Source organism: Phalangium opilio, unplaced genomic scaffold (assembly GCF_054372755.1).
Source record: "Phalangium opilio isolate 3A_F unplaced genomic scaffold, DU_Popi_V2 ptg000011l_1, whole genome shotgun sequence".
NCBI classification, from domain to species: domain Eukaryota; kingdom Metazoa; phylum Arthropoda; class Arachnida; order Opiliones; family Phalangiidae; genus Phalangium; species Phalangium opilio.
In genome coordinates, this window is record NW_028324147.1 from 3,799,607 (window position 1) to 3,816,637 (window position 17,031).

At 37.0% G+C, this 17,031-nt stretch overlaps 3 protein-coding genes across 6 annotated transcripts in view; 1 reads left to right on the forward strand and 2 right to left on the reverse strand.

The window, feature by feature from the left end:
- The first annotated feature begins 7 nt into the window (after positions 1-7).
- LOC149709909 (uncharacterized) lies at positions 8-3,572 on the forward strand. The gene is made up of 2 exons (XM_089858153.1): positions 8-164; positions 449-3,572. Exon 2 carries the CDS (start codon positions 449-451, stop codon positions 3,137-3,139), a length of 2,691 nt encoding a protein of 896 aa, XP_089714279.1. The 5' UTR covers positions 8-164; the 3' UTR covers positions 3,140-3,572.
- The window catches only part of LOC149709910 (neprilysin-1-like), a 27,414-nt gene continuing 13,690 nt past the window's right edge, over positions 3,308-17,031 (reverse strand). For 2 of the 4 annotated variants that reach the window (XM_089858159.1, XM_089858158.1), the window contains exons 2-16: positions 13,725-13,818; positions 12,728-12,864; positions 11,491-11,592; positions 9,695-9,856; positions 9,497-9,580; positions 9,054-9,430; positions 8,893-8,979; positions 6,400-6,524; positions 5,578-5,899; positions 5,436-5,513; positions 5,180-5,342; positions 4,997-5,116; positions 4,564-4,694; positions 4,148-4,213; positions 3,308-4,084 (exon numbers count right to left, since the gene is read on the reverse strand). In XM_089858159.1, the coding sequence (XP_089714285.1) occupies positions 3,812-4,084; positions 4,148-4,213; positions 4,564-4,694; positions 4,997-5,116; positions 5,180-5,342; positions 5,436-5,513; positions 5,578-5,899; positions 6,400-6,524; positions 8,893-8,979; positions 9,054-9,430; positions 9,497-9,580; positions 9,695-9,856; positions 11,491-11,592; positions 12,728-12,864; positions 13,725-13,783 (2,286 nt within the window). In that variant the 5' untranslated portion in view covers positions 13,784-13,818 and the 3' untranslated portion in view covers positions 3,308-3,811. Of the gene's footprint in view, positions 4,085-4,147; positions 4,214-4,563; positions 4,695-4,996; positions 5,117-5,179; positions 5,343-5,435; positions 5,514-5,577; positions 5,900-6,399; positions 6,525-8,892; positions 8,980-9,053; positions 9,431-9,496; positions 9,581-9,694; positions 9,857-11,490; positions 11,593-12,727; positions 12,868-13,724; positions 13,819-17,031 lie in introns of all 4 variants that reach the window. The other 2 variants (XM_089858157.1, XM_089858156.1) reach the window with 1 other exon arrangement.
- On the reverse strand, positions 6,712-8,864 carry rasp (protein-cysteine N-palmitoyltransferase Rasp). Its single transcript, XM_089858162.1, has one exon. It carries the CDS (start codon positions 8,245-8,247, stop codon positions 6,742-6,744), a length of 1,506 nt encoding a protein of 501 aa, XP_089714288.1. The 5' UTR covers positions 8,248-8,864; the 3' UTR covers positions 6,712-6,741.

The following is a 17,031-nucleotide window of genomic DNA, read 5'->3' on the forward strand; positions in this document are numbered from 1 at the left end:
TTTAAATTTACATAAACGGTTTTGTCTTTTGTTGACTTTTGATTTTGAATGGTGCCTCACACTCGTTTTTTGGATTAATTCTATTAATAAACTGAATATTTTAAAACATTTAAAACGTTTATCATCTTTAAGAAAATCTTTCCCTTCGAAACCCTGTTGTAAAGGTTGTTATTAATATTCTTATTTTGTCTGCTTGTTAATTCAATGGGCAAGGCTTAACATATAGGGTAATGGCAGCCCTCTGCCTTCTACTGTATTAAGCTCTATGGGGAAATAACATGGGGTGCCATTAGTCTATTGTTGACAACAAATGTGTTCGTAAAATCGTAAATTTAAGTTATCAACGTTGATGCGTCGATGATATTATATTATAATTAAATTAAATTAAATTACTAATATAGTTATTTAAATAAGGCTACGTTTCCCCATTTTTTAATTACAATTTTAGATGGCGAATGACAAGATATACTTGTTCGTTTCTAATGGAAAACCTATGCAATTCCACATTAGAGGTGTCGAACCTGCTTCCGAAAGAAGTAAATTGAAAGAACTAATTGAAAAATTTGGTGGGGCTGTCACCAATAAACAAAAGGATGCGGTTACAAAACTCGCGACTTTTGTACAGGGTAAAGAATACCCTAAAAATGTTCATAGCGTAAAATACGTCTATTCTTGCACTGACCTTGGCAAGTTGTTACCTTTGGATCAATTTCCTGTTGAAGAAGACAATGATGATGATGATGAAGAAGAGGAGGAGGAGGAGGAGGAGGAAGATGAAAGTGATGGGAGTCTGCAAAAAGAACCTTTCACACAATCGGATGATGAGCAAATAGTTGAATTTCTCAACAAAAACAAGCTACATAAATACCTGGTCGTCAATGAAACATACGAACTGATGTCTATAATCCCAAAACTTAATAAATTCAAGCCTATGTCCTTGAAGAAACGTTTTTTCCGAGATATTCTGCCAAGAATTGCAGATTTTGACGTCACTGATGATGATGTAAAATGTTTCCAAAATGATGGAATGACAGATGATGATGAACTCAGTGTCAAAGCTGAACCCGAGACACCCGATTTAACCGCTACTCCAGTTGAAGACGAAGCTATTTTACCCGATACTGGTACAACAGAAACTTCAACTACGAACACGACAAAAAAACAAGCCGCTGTAAATTTTATCGCTGGAATGAGAAGTTCTTTGTATGATAAAGCAAACCCTAAATACGTAACCAAATCTCAGATAACCGCAGTTCCAATCTTATACGACGACTGCGTTGAGATACTCAATTACATATCATCTAATAATTGTTTGCAAGAGCTAAAAAGCGATAGTGTCTGGAAACATATGAGCCAACAACCCGCTCTCAAGAAATTCCCTTACCATATGTTAAGGGAGAAATTTGAAAGGGAAATATTGCCTAGAATATTGGACTACGTCACCAATGTCGGTCCTAAAAAACTAAAAGAATTCTTAATTTACGCTGGGAAAGAACGAGTAATGATGCCAGACGCTGTAAAATACGGATTATGTCAAGTTTTACAGGAATGCAGTGATCCAAAATGTAAATACACGCATAACGCCGGTAAAGTTCGTGACGAATTCACCAAGCTTGAGGATTTGGCTATTTTGAACTTTATCGTCAAGAAAAATTGCTTCACAGATATAAAAAAGATGGAAGTATGGAAAGAAATGTCCAAACAAACTGAATTGCAATTTCACACCATCAGGAATCTCAGAAAACGTTTCAAAGCATTGCTTAGCATGTTAAAAATTCGCAACTCCACCATCAGAAACTTAATCTCGGAAGACAAACTCAAACTCTTTTTGGATAATTACGAATCAATTACGAAAGATATCAAAGCTCTGGAAGCCTCGGAAACTGAGAGAGAATTTACCAGAGCGGAAGATTACGCTATTCTTGGATTTATAATGGAGAAACATTGCATCAAAGATCTGGAACAAAACGAAGTATGGAGGGAGATGCAAAAACACTCGGATTTGAAACATCACACTCCTGAAGCGTTACGAAAAAGATTCGAAACTTACTTGTTGCCTAACGTTGAATCGTATAATCATTGTTTACCCAGAAAGTTTTTAAACTGTTTTATGGAATATCGTTTCTCAAAGACGAACCCAAAAGCTTCCAAAGTCCGAGATTCGGAAATGTTGGTTAAACTTTGTCTTCCGGATGAAAATCAAGTATCAGATGACGGTCAAGATTATAGTTCGAAAAGACCTAGACGAGTGAGATTGGAAAAGACAAACAGCTCAAATCGTTCGGAAGCTCTGAAGATTTTCAACTTGAAAAAATCACTGGGGAATAAATTATCTTCGGTGCCACCGAAAAAAGCCACACCTAAACGCGTACAAGCGTCAACTTCCGTTAGAGTAGAGAGTGTGGAGCCTCAGATACCGAAAAAAGTAGTCGCAGTAGTCCCTGAAACTAAAACAACGCAGGACAACAAATCCACCACCAAAAAGACCCCGGAAAAGGAACCAGAAGTTGAAATACCTAGTAGAGAGTTGAGATCTAAACGAAAACCAAACGATAATAATACCCAGGAAATTGTGCAAACCAAAGTGGTTCGAAAAAATACGGATGAAACTACAACAACTACGAGCAACCAAGGCTTGTTCAATATTTTGAAAGGAAAGCTTGATAAATCATTGGCCATTAAAATGGAGGTTGATGAAACGGAGGCCTCGACGTCATTGAGACCTAAGCCGAACAACGCTAAAGAAAAGGAAAATTTGACGGAAAAACCTAATAAGAGAGTTCGTGGGAAATTAACGGAGACTTCGGCCGCGTCAACTACCCAGAATACATCGGGAAATTCAGCAAATTCTTCAACATCCACATCAATAAACGAATTATTAAACGTGGCTGATCAAGGTGTTAGCGACGTAGACGAGAAAATCAAGAAATGGTGTCAGGAAGCGACCAGCAACACTGTCAATCTCAAAATTGCCGATCTTAGATCATTGAGGGCTAATTTAAAGTCCGTTCAACAAAATATATACAAAGCGAATTTAGCCGTTCGTGTTGAGGCAATCCTTAAAACCCCTCAACATACGCGTACCACCGATGACGAGTACGAACTTTATAAATATCTCCAAGTGTTCAAAACTACTTAAGAATATTAAGATGACCGTCGTATTTTTGCTGTCAGTCGTTAGTTACCTTTTTCCTTATAAAGTCCACCATTTTTATACAGATTTTACGACCATCCATCATGTGCCTTGAAAATGATATGAATAAAACATAAATTCTGAAAGAAAAGAATTAAATTAAATTATCACTAATTAAAATTACACATTTTAATGGTTGGTTTTAAATTTGAAGGAAATTGCTGCGGGAAGCAATTGAAATTAATAATACCTTCTTTGAAAATTTTTAAGATTATGAATTATGATGTTTATCTAAAAGTAATAATCATTTTATAATTAGTTATTTAGTTGTCATCTGATGTTAATTAAATCGATCATTAAATATTCCGAGTTTTGTCTGTATTAATTAATTAATTCAGTAAATAAACGATACTTTCATCAACGTCTATTTACACAATCATTTTCGTCTAATTTAATTTCCTGACGCCTGAGTTTTTGATTTTTTAAATATTCAACAATTTTAACAATAAAATTGATAATATATACAAATATTTTTAGGTTTTAACTTATAAATTAACACTCGAAGGATTAATTAATTTAATTTAATTTAATTTAAAACTTTCTCTCGTACTTTTCATTGGTTGGTTGGGTTTTGTTACCAATTAGATGATTTTGTTTTAAAAAAACGACAAGAAACAATCACCATACTTCGCATTTATCAACAGGGTTCATTAAACTTCCACTCGGACAACTATACGCTCGGGAAAAATCTTTCGAATTGGAAAGAGCTCCGATAACTCGGAAATTACCAGGACTATGATTTCCTACTCTGACGGTATTAATAGCCGCTTCCGGTCTCATTATACCGCACCAGATCTGAGCGTAGTTTAAAAAGAATAGCTGATCGTGCGTCAGATTCATGCCTGGTAGTAATGGTTCTTCTCCGTTACGCGTCAACCAATTTTTATACGCCTAAACAACAACACCTTTACCTAAAAAAACTTAACCCCTTAAAAGAAAATAAATGGTTCTTACCCTAAAAGCTTGTTTAACTCCTCCATTATCAGCGATATTTTCACCTTGAGTATTAATTCCATTCACCTAGAGTTTGAAATTAACGTTAGAAATGACTGCGTGAACAATGAACATTAATTTTTTTTCAATAGGGAGCTAACAGTTCTAACCCCTGAAACGTCACACCCTTCTATCTCTTACTGGAGTTTCATCCCCCCTAACGGTTGGAAACAGTATTCTACGCGCAAAAATTCCAACCAGAGGGCGGCTGCGTGACGTCAGACTATCTCTTCCCCCTAGCCAGCTGTTAGCTCCCTATTGCAACCCTAAAATGGAGAGATCTTCTTTAGGTCTATTTTTTAACGAAGAAAACCTCCTTAGATATCGGCCATTTTGGGTTGGGTTAGATTAGATTAGTAAATATATGACAAAATTACATTCATGTCGATATCGGAGACAGTGTAATTGCTATATTGTTGAACCATACACTCGGCTTGTTTTTGAAAACGAGCGAACGCTTCACTTTGCCACCATTGTTTCAAATTCCCAAACTGATCAAATTGTCTCCCTAAATTTCATTTAAAACCACCTTTAACACCTCAAGTTCCCAATTAGCCTTATTCCTGATCAGCGCCATCTACCCATAGCGGTGACTTTGAGAACTACTGTAATCGGCAAGCCAATCAGATGTCGCTAAAATCTGGTGACGTCATTTTTGGTAAGACCCGAGAGTGCCAGTCAGTGACGTCACCAGAATTTAGCGACATCTGATTGGCTTGCCGCTTACAGTAGTTCTCAAAGTCACCGCTATGGGCAGATGGCGCTGATCAGGAATAAGGCTAATTCAAAACCCGAAAAAGTTCCTAGGACCTTTATCATCAAATCCATGTGTTATTTCGTGTCCTATTACCACACCTATTCCTCCGTAATTTATAGATCTAGGATAATGTTGATGGTATAATGGTGGTTGTAAGATTCCAGCCGGAAAACCTACAACAAAACCACGTTCAAGACCCTTAAAATTAAGGTCACAACGCAGCCATCCATCCATACTTATAAAATTCTTTGATCTGGTGTAAAATGCGTTAACGACAGCTGGTGACGTAACCCAGATGGTTTTATCAACGGGGACTCTCAATTTTAATTGCTCTTTCAAAGCGAAATGTCGCAGCGAGTTCAAGTTATTCTCGAAATATGTATCTGGTTTGAATTCTACCTAGAACAAAGCCGTGACCTAAGAACAGTTATTTCTCCAAGTAACTTCAATCTATTAAAAATCAAAGAAACTGGAGTTTGACGGTAGATATACCCCTTCAAAATCCTTGTCTAACAACGCCGAATTATTTATGTATTCCGGGTATCCAATCTTCTGCGTCATCATTCGTGCCTAAATTACACTCGTGAATTTAAATTAAACGCTTGTTTAAATTAATTAAGTTGGTTCAATTTACTTTTTCCTGAGCTACAAATAACGTTTCGTTATCCATCCAACTGGCTTCCTGCAGAATTTCCAAAAATGCTTCCTTGATATCGGCTATCATTTCTTCGGCCTTTTTCTTGCTGTCTTCGTTAAAATGGGCTCGTATGAACAAAGCCCCGACTGCCATTCCCATGTTTTTGTTAACGTAAACTGTACAAGTTTTCCATCGATGCGGAGCGGTTTGTACTCCATATTGAACTCGATGGAAATTCTGTTGAGCGTTTAAAAATCGCCGATCCAAATTGCCTACTCGATTTTGGATAAATCTCCACAGTAAATAGTTGGCGATTAATCTAAATGTTGGATTTATTGTGGAATTTTAATCCAACAAAGTGTTTTATTAATTAAGTCCATCAATTGAACAGGGTTCTGACGAGGGGGTAGACGCTTTGTAACTCTGTGTACACCTGAGTTTAAAAGAGTTCAGCTTTGACAGTGCATTGAGTTCAAAGCCTTCGGAACTCACAATTCAGCTTTGACGGTGCATTGAGTTCAAGACATATTGTACACCTGAGTTCTCAAGTGTCTACCCCCTCGGGTTCTGACGAAATTTTAATACTGAAAATCCCCGACTTTTCCAACTTATCCCTGACAATTTTACGGTGTTTACCAGAGTCATCACAACTGAGCCCGAATTTAGCATTGCTCGAATCATGGTTTGATATACCAAACGAAATCCCTGACGTATCTCGGACAATCCCAGACTTCCCCCCCCCCCAATTTTCCAAATGCCTGACTTATCCAGGTTCCATACGAACCCTGACAATTGAAGCACGGTTCGGTCGCGACAAACCTTTTGGGAGATTCCTCAACTAGAGTGGCGACACTTCGCAAATAATCCAAAGCAAATACGACTAATTCTTCAGTTTCATTAATAGGTACTGGCGTAACCAATTCAAAGTAGAGTGTCCAATTTATCTGTAGTTTTTTGAGGTTTCAGTGACTTCCTTTCGCGAAAATATTACAATACAATCATGCAACTGGTATTTTCAGGCACAATATTTCAAAATTACAGTGCGGTGTACGTACAATAATGCAAAAATAAATAAACAAACAAACAAAACAATCGTGACAAAAAAATTATACAAAATTATAAATAAATAAATTGTTAGTAGGATTAAATAAATAAATAAATTTAATTCAGTTTTTTGGCTTCAATTTGACTTCGTTTCTCCTCAATTTTTTTAAAATCGATGGATACATGACTACCGCAATACATAATGAATAAAGTACTTAACAGCGGAATGGGGAAACCGAAAACAATTTTTTTCCAAAATAAAATTCCAACTTCGTAGTTTGATAAGAAAAAAATATTGGTAATGCACATGTGCATGAAGAAAGGCGCTCCAGCTAGAGCCTGTAATCTTTGAAACATTTCTTTTGAAGGCTTCCAGTTTAATTTATCTAATATCTTACGTCCCATTACAGCCCCAATCATTTCTAAAGTGACCCCGGCGTAATTTAAAAGTGTCCAAACGTTAATTGTATAATGTAGTCCGTGCCACATTGCCATAAACCCAAAACAAATTGAGGAAGATAATATTCTACGGGGTAAACTCATAGCCGGACCGACTAACGGTATGTATAAATATCTAAGAATCCATAGATATAAACCTCGATCGAAATGTTTCCATAGAAACGAACTTAAATGTCCGCGGGAAACGCATTTAGGCGGGGGTGGCAAGTTTAATCCCTGAATTTCAGAAATTAAACCCATAAAACCATAAACTAGCTTATATTTTAAATAAAATAAACATGGTAAAGCGTAACCTAAACCGCAAAGTGTCCAGGAATCTAATTGGTCAGCTAAATCGGGATAAAATTGAAAGGCAGTGGAGTAACAAAAATGGGTGACTACTTCTAACGAGTAGTAATAGAAAACGTATCGTATTACGTTTAAAAGAACCTTAAATGGTTGGGTAAAAATAGAGGATCTTTTCAAACATGAACTTTGAACTTCATAGTCATAAAAAAGCATTATTGGTCCGGTAAATAGGCATGGTAAATAAAAACAATAGCTATAAATACAGATTAAGTCCTTAAGTGTACATTTCTTATTACCAGAGTTTATTCTATCAATTGAGAAGCTTAAACAACGCATATTCAACCATCCTAAGCCTACTTCAAATATAATTGATTCAAAAAGTTTTTCACTATAAGCTACGTGCTCTTCTTGGTACAAATTGTATATTGTTTGCGCCAATATGGCCAAAATAGGTACAATATAAGATGCCAGTTTTGATCCACTCAAACTAGCTAAGATACACAACACGACGTTTAAAATGTACAAAATTAAACATTTGTAACCTAAAACAGTTGTCACGAGTAAGGACGATATTAATATGTTATGACACATAATTGTCATAGGGGAAAATCTTAGTTCTTTTAAAATAACAGCGGAAATACACTGTCCCACTATCCAAAACCAATACCGTCCCCAAGCATCTTTAAATGTAATCCATTCATAGTCTGATGTGTCTTGTATAGAGTTTAAAAAACTATATCCTGGTTGAAAATCCCCGGGATCTAATTGAGGTAGGTAATACCGAGATGCTTGGCAAAAACAATATAACGAATACACGCAACTTCCCGTCCAAACTAACCAATGTACCATTTGTTCTATTTTCCAAGTGACACCCATTTCTTATGAATTTATTTTATAGTAGTCATTTATTTAAGGCACCGTAAACTCGCAAATTATCACTAGATTGCTCTATTCTTTACTTTTACTCACACGTCGTCGCTCGTTTGACACTTGTGTTTACGTGTTAGCGTAGGCGACGGGGTTTGGCTGCTGAGTATAGCTTCATATAGGGTAATGGCAGCCGTCTGGCTTCGACTGTATTAAGTTCTATGGGGAAATAACATGGGGTGCCACTAGTCTATAGCGTTCGACGGTTCGCGTCATAGAGATACGTTCTTAATAGTGTTCTAATGTCTATGGTTCGCGTGCACATGGGACCAAGGCTTAACTTTATTACCGTTTAAAAATAATTCCACTAACCTTACTAGATTTGAACTTTTATAGCACCATTTATCAGTTAATCAGCACTTAATTTTGTAATTTAAATATAATATCAATGAATACACTCGCGCAAACAAAAATTAAAAGTTCAAACACTCAATAATAAACATAAACAAAAGCGAAACGCCGGGAAAAGTTATAAGCAGACGACGGAAGATAATAATGGCGGCAAATTTAAAAGGACAATAGCGCAAGCCACGTGCTTTGAACATGTGGGTTGGCACTAAAACACACTTAAGTAATCAGAAAAATATATCTTACAAGTGGAACTCGATCTTGAAGATCTTTCAGGGTCATTTTCTTGTAAATAGCGCTAAAATTTCTTCTTTCTTCATTAGGAACAGTCAACTATTTCCAAAACAATAATAATAATACACAAATCGTATTTTAAGTAATTACAAATATTAAAAAGGCTTAGTTACATTGGCCAACTTCATCTCAAATTCGATAACATCGCCAAGTTCGGTTTCGGCTAGTTCCGACGGTGCTCCCAATAAACAGGCCACTTCAATCATAAACCTCTTGTAAGCGGCTAACTGTTCTGATCCAACATTGTAATAATCCCGACTTTGTAACCCAAGATCGGCTTGATCAATTTGTATGATATTTATAGAGGAATTTTTTCCATCGGGTCCCACGCCTTGTCCCACTAAGATATCGCAGTTCAATTGCCTTAACCTTGCCATCATTTCGACCCAATTGAAATTCTCTTCGGACCAATTAGGCTTAATAACAGGCCACCCGCCCAATGTTTCCAATACATTTAATAAAGGTGTTTCTTGTCTCTCTTCTATTATACCTGCCAACGTAATTAAAGTTTAAAAGCTTCGACCCTATGGTGTGGTTTGTAAATAATTCGGTTTACTTTCGTTCATACACGACGCGTAGAGGTTCTTGACGTTGGCAGTGGCATTACTGTCCATTTCGTCAATCGGCGCTTCTAATAAAACTGTCAAAAACAAACTCGTCAAAATTTTTAATGAAATAACAGGGCTTCGGCGCACGTGCGTGGGCGGGTTTTTGAAGGAGCTCGTTGGAAGTAAGAATATATACGTCAACGAACCTCTTAGGGTTGTCTTCAGTTCGTCCTTCATTTGGGAAAAAGTGTCGTAATGGAAACCATCGGGAGGTAAAACGTGATTGAGATGCCACCTTCCGCAGGCAAACTTATAAAAATTGTCGCAAGGGTCCACGCTTTGATCCATATTACGTAGGAAAGCCGCGGCTATCGGGTTGAAATAAAAATATAAGGTGGGAAGTAATTGTAGTTGTTGAGTGGCTCGAGTGGAAATTTAGATTGTTTCCAAGATACTGAGAGACTACACTGATTTTGATGTAATGAAGCAGCTTTCAGCGTACCCTTCAAAAATTTTACAAACTTAAAATTCAAGTAGTAGTCTATGCCTATATTAATGAACTTCAAAAGATTGTTTTTCTATAGTGTTTTAGCGACTTGGAAGGTAGGAAAATAGAGTATATCTTTCAGAATTCTGTCTTTCCCGGACAACTCAAAGTGTATAACCTTAGAAGTGCTTATTAGGTCTAACCAGGGATATGACTTCCTGGTCTAACCAATCCGCTCAAATACTAGAGAGTACCGTACACTGAAGAGTGTTTTAGCGACTTAGAAGTTAGGAAAATAGAGTATATCATTGAGAAATCTGTCTATCCCAGACATCTCAAAGTGTATATTAGTGCTTATTATTCCTAACCAGGAATTTAACCAGGGATATGACTTCCTGCTCCTGGTCTAACCAATCCGCTCAAATACTAGAGAGTACCGTAATACTGAAGAGCTTGCCGTAGACGTACGCGTTTTTAAAAATCGATTTTCTTAACTTACTTTGGAGAAGTGTTTGTTTTTCTCTGGGAAAGGAATACCCCATATTTTGAAGTCGTTAACAATTTTTTTTTTCATAATTTTTAAGTTTTCCTAAGTGTTTTTCCTAGATTAAATAAACAGTGAAAGAATCTTTCGTAATCCCCATCATGCAGCACGTGGGTCGTTTTTTAAAAAAATGTCTAACTTAATTAGAAAAGTGATAAATTGATCACTAATTTCAAAGTACTATATCGCTGAGGGAATTTCCCTTCCTAAAACAACAAGGCAACTGTCAAAAATTCTCTCTTTTTGAAAAATGAGTGGCACGATCATTGCCAATAAAAACAAATGAATAACCCCCCTCCCCCCCCCATTTCGTTTATTTTTAAAACTGGCCATTTCCAACTCCGTTCAACTTCAAACTAATGGAGAATAACAATGAGTATCAAAGCTAAATTTCCTACCAATATCCTTTAAAACTTCTTGAAAAGATTAAATCTATTTAATTAGGAGATTACCAAAGGTTAAATTGTAACTGTAACGACAGAAGAGCAAAACTTGAAGTAAAAAAAAATAATCAAAATTCTATGGAGTTATTAGCCTCGAATCATTGCTATCCGGAAAACTAAATTATTTACTTATTGTTTTCTCCATATTCTATTTAATTAATTACTGCAGCGTTTGCTAAATATTCTGTTACTAATTACTTAATAAATACACCGTGTAATAATTTAATTAAATGATGCATAACTGTCCTATATTTGTCTTTAAGGTAATAAACTTCGTTAAAATGCAAGAAATCCCGGGAAAAAGAAAATGGCGCGAAACACTTTTTTACGATCAAATTTTAACTTGGCAGGTGAGCCGGGATTGAATTACCGGTGCTGTTAAACTCAACAGGACAAGCCTCAAACCCCCGAGGTAATGATAACCTAACTTGACACCACTATGAAAGGTGGGTTGACCCATTCTATCTCCATTAACCCTTTCCCAACATCGAGCTGACTAATATTATTAAAAAGAAAAATAAATAATACCCGCTTTGACGCAGGCTTCCGTCGTGCAAACTTCCACATTTTTATTATGAAAGTCGCAATTTCTGGAGGAACAGCTAAGATTTTCGGTATCAAATTCGGAAGCTGAGAGAGAGAGAAAGAGAAGGGAAAATAAAAGTTAATTAAATGTAAAAATATTATTATTACATTTACGCCAGGAGTCGTCTGGTCACTCATGGTGTTAATTCGTTCCCAGACAAGGGTCTTATTCTTAATGGAATTTATAATTAAATTTCGCTAAGCTTAATGTGGAAAAGATACTCCGTGTGAAAGTGAGAATGGGAAAAGCAGCTATAGAGCTACGGGGAATAACTAATTTAAAAGCTCAGTGACTGTGTAATATGAGGCAGCTTAGATTTAATTTATGATTAAATGAAATTGCCCGAAAAGCATTATGGGATTTTGGGACTCTCGTACTTCGTTTCTACTTTCTAGTATTGTGTTCATTTATATACTCAGATAGGGATAGTTTTAATTTTAGAAGTAGGAATGGAGAACGGTTAGTATTTACTTCAGTTATTCCGACTCATAGACCAGAATACAGCCCCTCCTTCCAACACGTAACGAAAAGTATAAATTATCTTATTGGCTCACTTAAACTACGTTTTGATGACGTTGCTGCTGGGGACGGCGAAAAATACGGAGGTAATTCCTTTTTACCTCTGTCGTTATAACCCGCCTCTTCTTTCATAGCCCTCCGTCCCGTGAAAGGGGGTCTGGGACTTTGACGCGCGCCCAGATTACTCTGTTCTCCATTCCTACTTCTAAAATTAAATCCATCCCTGGTTACATCGAAATGGTCTATTACTTAATTGCCTTTTTCCATTAATTCCTGACCAGACAAATCAAAAACCGCGACTTCTCATGTTTCACATTAAAAATTAAAATGATGAAAGTGACCCACATTAATTAGATAAGATTTTCGACATCTATTAATAGACGTTGAATAAAAATTTCCTCGGAATAAAATATGGGTCATCTAGCTCTCTGACAAAGATGTTATTTTGATCTCGGAGCCCCGGAGCGTGTTCGTCCAAACAGAACCAACCAATATGACCCGAAACTAATCCTTTGAAAATTGTTATCTCGTATCAAACTTAACCAGTAGTCTTTGTCTACATTGGCTCTATTTGGACGGACAGAGAATTAAGAGATGGGGTGGGGGGACATAGGGTTTGATAAGAAAAACGATCTTAAATGAAAATTGATGACGACTTACGTTCTATGAGTGGCGGATTTAAGAGTGGTCTCCGTGTCAGTAAGACCACTAGAACGGCGCAAAGAGTGGAAAGGACCACTAAAAGAGTCAGGAGCATCTGTTCCAAAGGGGTCCGCGTATTTCGACAACGACCGCTGCTGCTAAAAGGCAGGACGCAAAAAATCAAAAATAGTAATGACTTTCGTTAAGAATAATTTCAACGCCACATGAATGTTGAAAGAGTCAACCGATTTAAATGAAATTTCGTACACTAATTCATTATAATCTTTGGTAAAGTAGTACCAGAAGGTGATAATAGAAGAAGGATGGCACTCTGTATCCTCTTACACTTTAGTTATGCAACCCTTTGTTTGCTCTCCTGCTCATCAAACTTCAGACGGGCATCGCACCGTGCTAGGGTGAATTCTATAATTGCTTGGTACTAAATCCTCAGAAATCAACAATTGATTGTCTTGACGTGGGACAAAAATCCACAAGCGCATGCGCCTTGGCAAATAGTTAAGCCCTAATAGAGTAATGAGGGAACTATTTATCGCGTATGTGATTCGGTTTGGTAACCTTGGTGTTGGGAAGAATCATGTAAAAGCTCTTGAACTGTCCCTCCAAAAGGCTTAGAGCTTTTGTTTCAGAGTTCAAGACTAGTGATTGGCTAGGCGTTTGCCTGAGGCCTGACGTTTAGTAAAGGAAATTTTTGCCCCCCTTCCCTTTCCCGCCTTTTTTCAATATCCCAAAATTTCAATATCCTTATCAAAATAGAATAAATTCAGGCGCTATCGGAAGTCTTCGAACGGTATTATGGACCGTATACTTAAAGTCAATGTTACCCTAGACTAAAAACACCGAGACAAAGGGTGTCCCGTATACTTAGGCATCACTCCTACGTTAAGTTGACTTTTTAACAAAACTCATACAGATAAAGAAACGTTCTGTTATGTTTAGGCATTGGGAAGGCATCTCTTTCTTTTTTTTGTCAGTACAGGTCGATTACTCGATTTACCTGTGGGTTTGATATTCGCGGTGGTGGTCTCCAATCTCTGGATCAGCTGTCGTTGTCATGGCGACCGAACAGCTTCTATTCGCACCTTCGCGACCTGAAGAAAAGAAAGAAAAAAGACCCAAAATACATCATCCGAAAAATTATACGTAAAACGTGACGTCTAAAAAATACAAAGAATAGATTTTTCTTCTACGTGAAACAAACTCATCAATCAAACCCTTTAACAAGCCTTTTGAAAGAAGTAAAGATATCGTAAAGAAGTCGCCTCCTGTATAGCCAACTTCATTAATTACTCGCAAAGAAAAAACCAACACAGGCCAAGAGGCAACGCAAGATGGAGTTCACTACACCAGGCGGGAAGCTAGCCGACTCGCCCTGCCTCTAGCGGATGGAGTTTCTTGGCGCGAGGGAAATACCCCGAGAAGGTGATCTCCCCGCCCTTGTGCACAGTGTTTGCTTCTCTTTTGGAAGTAATGGAATGGTCTATTTCGATAGCGAGTTGCTAAGTATATGTGATAAGGGGAATAGGGGATTAGGTTATGGGTTTTTTAATTAATTTATTTGAATTTAATGCAATTGAAAATGATATCTCTTCAATAAACAGGGGAAAAAATAGTAATTCTACTCCCCTTAGTGAATGATTCTCTATGAAAAGATTAACCAACTCCTAAATGCATTTTTAAACGAAGTACGAATGCACAGAAAGTTTCTCTGCAGGTATCATAAGTTTATAAGATATGTTATGAACTTATGAGCTATGTAATGATATAGTATATTACAATCCAGCTTTAGAAAAGGGGTAAATGTTCTCATAGAAACCACAGTAATTCAACGCTAAACTTTACCCTTTCTAAGGTTGATTAAGTAGTAAGTAAGTTCAAGTTTTATATGTTTATCGTGAAAAAAGAACAGATAACTATAACTTCTCCCAATGTAAAATTGTCATACAGTTCAATTCCAAATCGTGAAACAAACATAACGTCAATGTCCATTTACAAAAAAAAAAGCTGACATCACATCACGCAACTCGAACAATTTCTCATCCAATTTTCCTTAATCTTTCTGGGTTGAAGACAAAGTAAGCTTACAAGTTTGGACGACGAAAGTTTTAACCCAACAAAAAGAAAGAGGATGAAGCGTTAGGCCTAATCCCAACTCTATATATTTCTTCAAAGTTGAAACCCAATGCGGGAAGCCCAAATAAGAAAATAAGAAATGGGCTTCCGTTGTTTGACATCACAAGGCTGCTTCGTTACGATTACGACATCAAAATAGATGTGTGAGTGTATTTCTTTCAACGCGTTGCACTAGCCTATTATTAGTCTACGAGAAATGGCGTTCAATTACGAAACGATTTTGAAAATAAACTCAACACGAAACAGAAACTTCTATCTTAATGAAAGCGGAAAAGTGCTTGAAAGTTATTTCGTACTCTGATATCCCATGGGAGAAATCTTACAGAAATAAAGACTCAAGTTTTCCCCAAAGCCGCGCCGTGTCTTGGTCCCGCTTGAAATAAATCTTTTCCGTTCATCCAAATAGAAACAATGAAGGAGAAACGGGGATTAACTTAGAAACACCATAAGTTCATACGATATGTTACATTATAAGTTTGTCACAGGTAACTTAGAAACTGGAGCTTGTCATGAAGTGAATGAGGTAGGTCATAGATTCGAGGTAAAGTGACACCTGGTGAGGCGCTGTCAAATTTGGGCTTAGTAATACAGACTAAATAGGACCTAGATGGAACTTGGTCCTGATACAAAATTAACCACCGAGTGTATAGGACTTCAATTCTCGCTTCCGTCGTTCTCCCTCGAACTAGTTATCTCGAGCTGTAAGTCTCTCAGTTGCATTACGAAGTATAGATAGTGTCATACTTATGGATGGAACATATCTTATAAACCTATGGTAACACGTTACCACAAGGGATTTTCCAAAGTATTAATTGGTTTTATTTGTAAGGATAAACATTAGAAATCTTTCGTGTCTTGCTTCTTGTTATTTTCGTACGATTTGATAGAGATTTAGTTTTGTTAAAAGGAGTACACCGCGCGGAGGTAATTTATTATTCAAAATAAGATCATCAGAGACTTAAATAAACATTCATAAACCCTCTGGAAATACCCATGAATTTATGCATACATGATTAATAAAGTATGTTATTGACTTTCTATTCCATTACTATTGATTTATGGTTAATAAAGATCTTGGTCCTCTTATGGTTTTGAGACGCAATATTTCAAGGGTCGTTCTTGGACCGATAATCACTTTATCAAATTGAGAAGAAACGAGATCGATTCTCGGATATTTTAACCCCAAAGTCAATATACGTTTACAATTTATTATTATTCCATTCAAGTGGCCAATTGAGAACGACAAAAATTCGCGTAAGAAAAGCGGTTTTCTACTCGACTTCTCTTCTCTTCCAAGCCGCTCAAATATTATAGATTCTTCATGACAAATTATTTGTTCATTAAGTCAAGTTTCCGGTTCTCTAGAAATTTTACGCTCTAAAGCGGAATTAGCATGTTCTAGCAAACGCAAATAGAAAATAACAGAAAGTAAGGAAGTAGGGAGATAGCGGACAACACGTGATTCAAAGTCATTGCTTCTGAGCCAATGAAAATATTTACTACCCCACTAGTAGGATGGATTGATAACATTTACACTAGGAGGTCAGGCTACTTGGTAACAGCACTTTGACGGCCAAGTAGTCTGGCATCCTGATGTAAATGGCATCAATCCTCCTAGTCTGAAAACTATGTATACTAAGGGAAAACTCCGGTACTTCACTTTCTATTCACCCTATTTGTTTTTGGTTACCAGGCATCTTTTCCCACCATCATTCAGCTAGGACGTTCACGTGCGCTGTCTTCTCTTGAGAAAATTAAGCCTAGATTATTTTCCGAAGCGAGTTTGAGCTTGCTTTTGAGCAAGAAGGACCTTGGTCCTTTTTCCCCGCGACCCATCTTGGATAGGCAGTCTTGGCATTGACAAGCCTTGGAAACTGATTGGATTGCTCTTAACCGCGAAAGAGTCGGATTAATTCCGCTTACCTTCCTTTTTCCATATAGTTCCCGGAAAATTAAAAGGGACAGAAGGCCAGGGACCTTAGCCCAGCCTGTACCGGAAAATAAGCGAGAACTAAAAAAGAATCTAGTCCAAAGGGAGGATAAACGCAAAAAAGGTTGAAAGAATTTCGTCTCACCTCCAGGTTTGTCATTCAGTATAAAAAAGTACAAAACGTATTCGCCACTAAGCCTCTCTTGAAAAACCCGAAGAGATAAAAAACTAAATTATTCAA

Coding starts and splice junctions, on each gene's coding strand:
- LOC149709909 (XM_089858153.1), top strand. CDS start 449: ATGGCGAATGACAAGATATACTTGTTCGTTTCTAATGGAAAACCTATG.
- rasp (XM_089858162.1), bottom strand. CDS start 8,247: ATGGGTGTCACTTGGAAAATAGAACAAATGGTACATTGGTTAGTTTGG.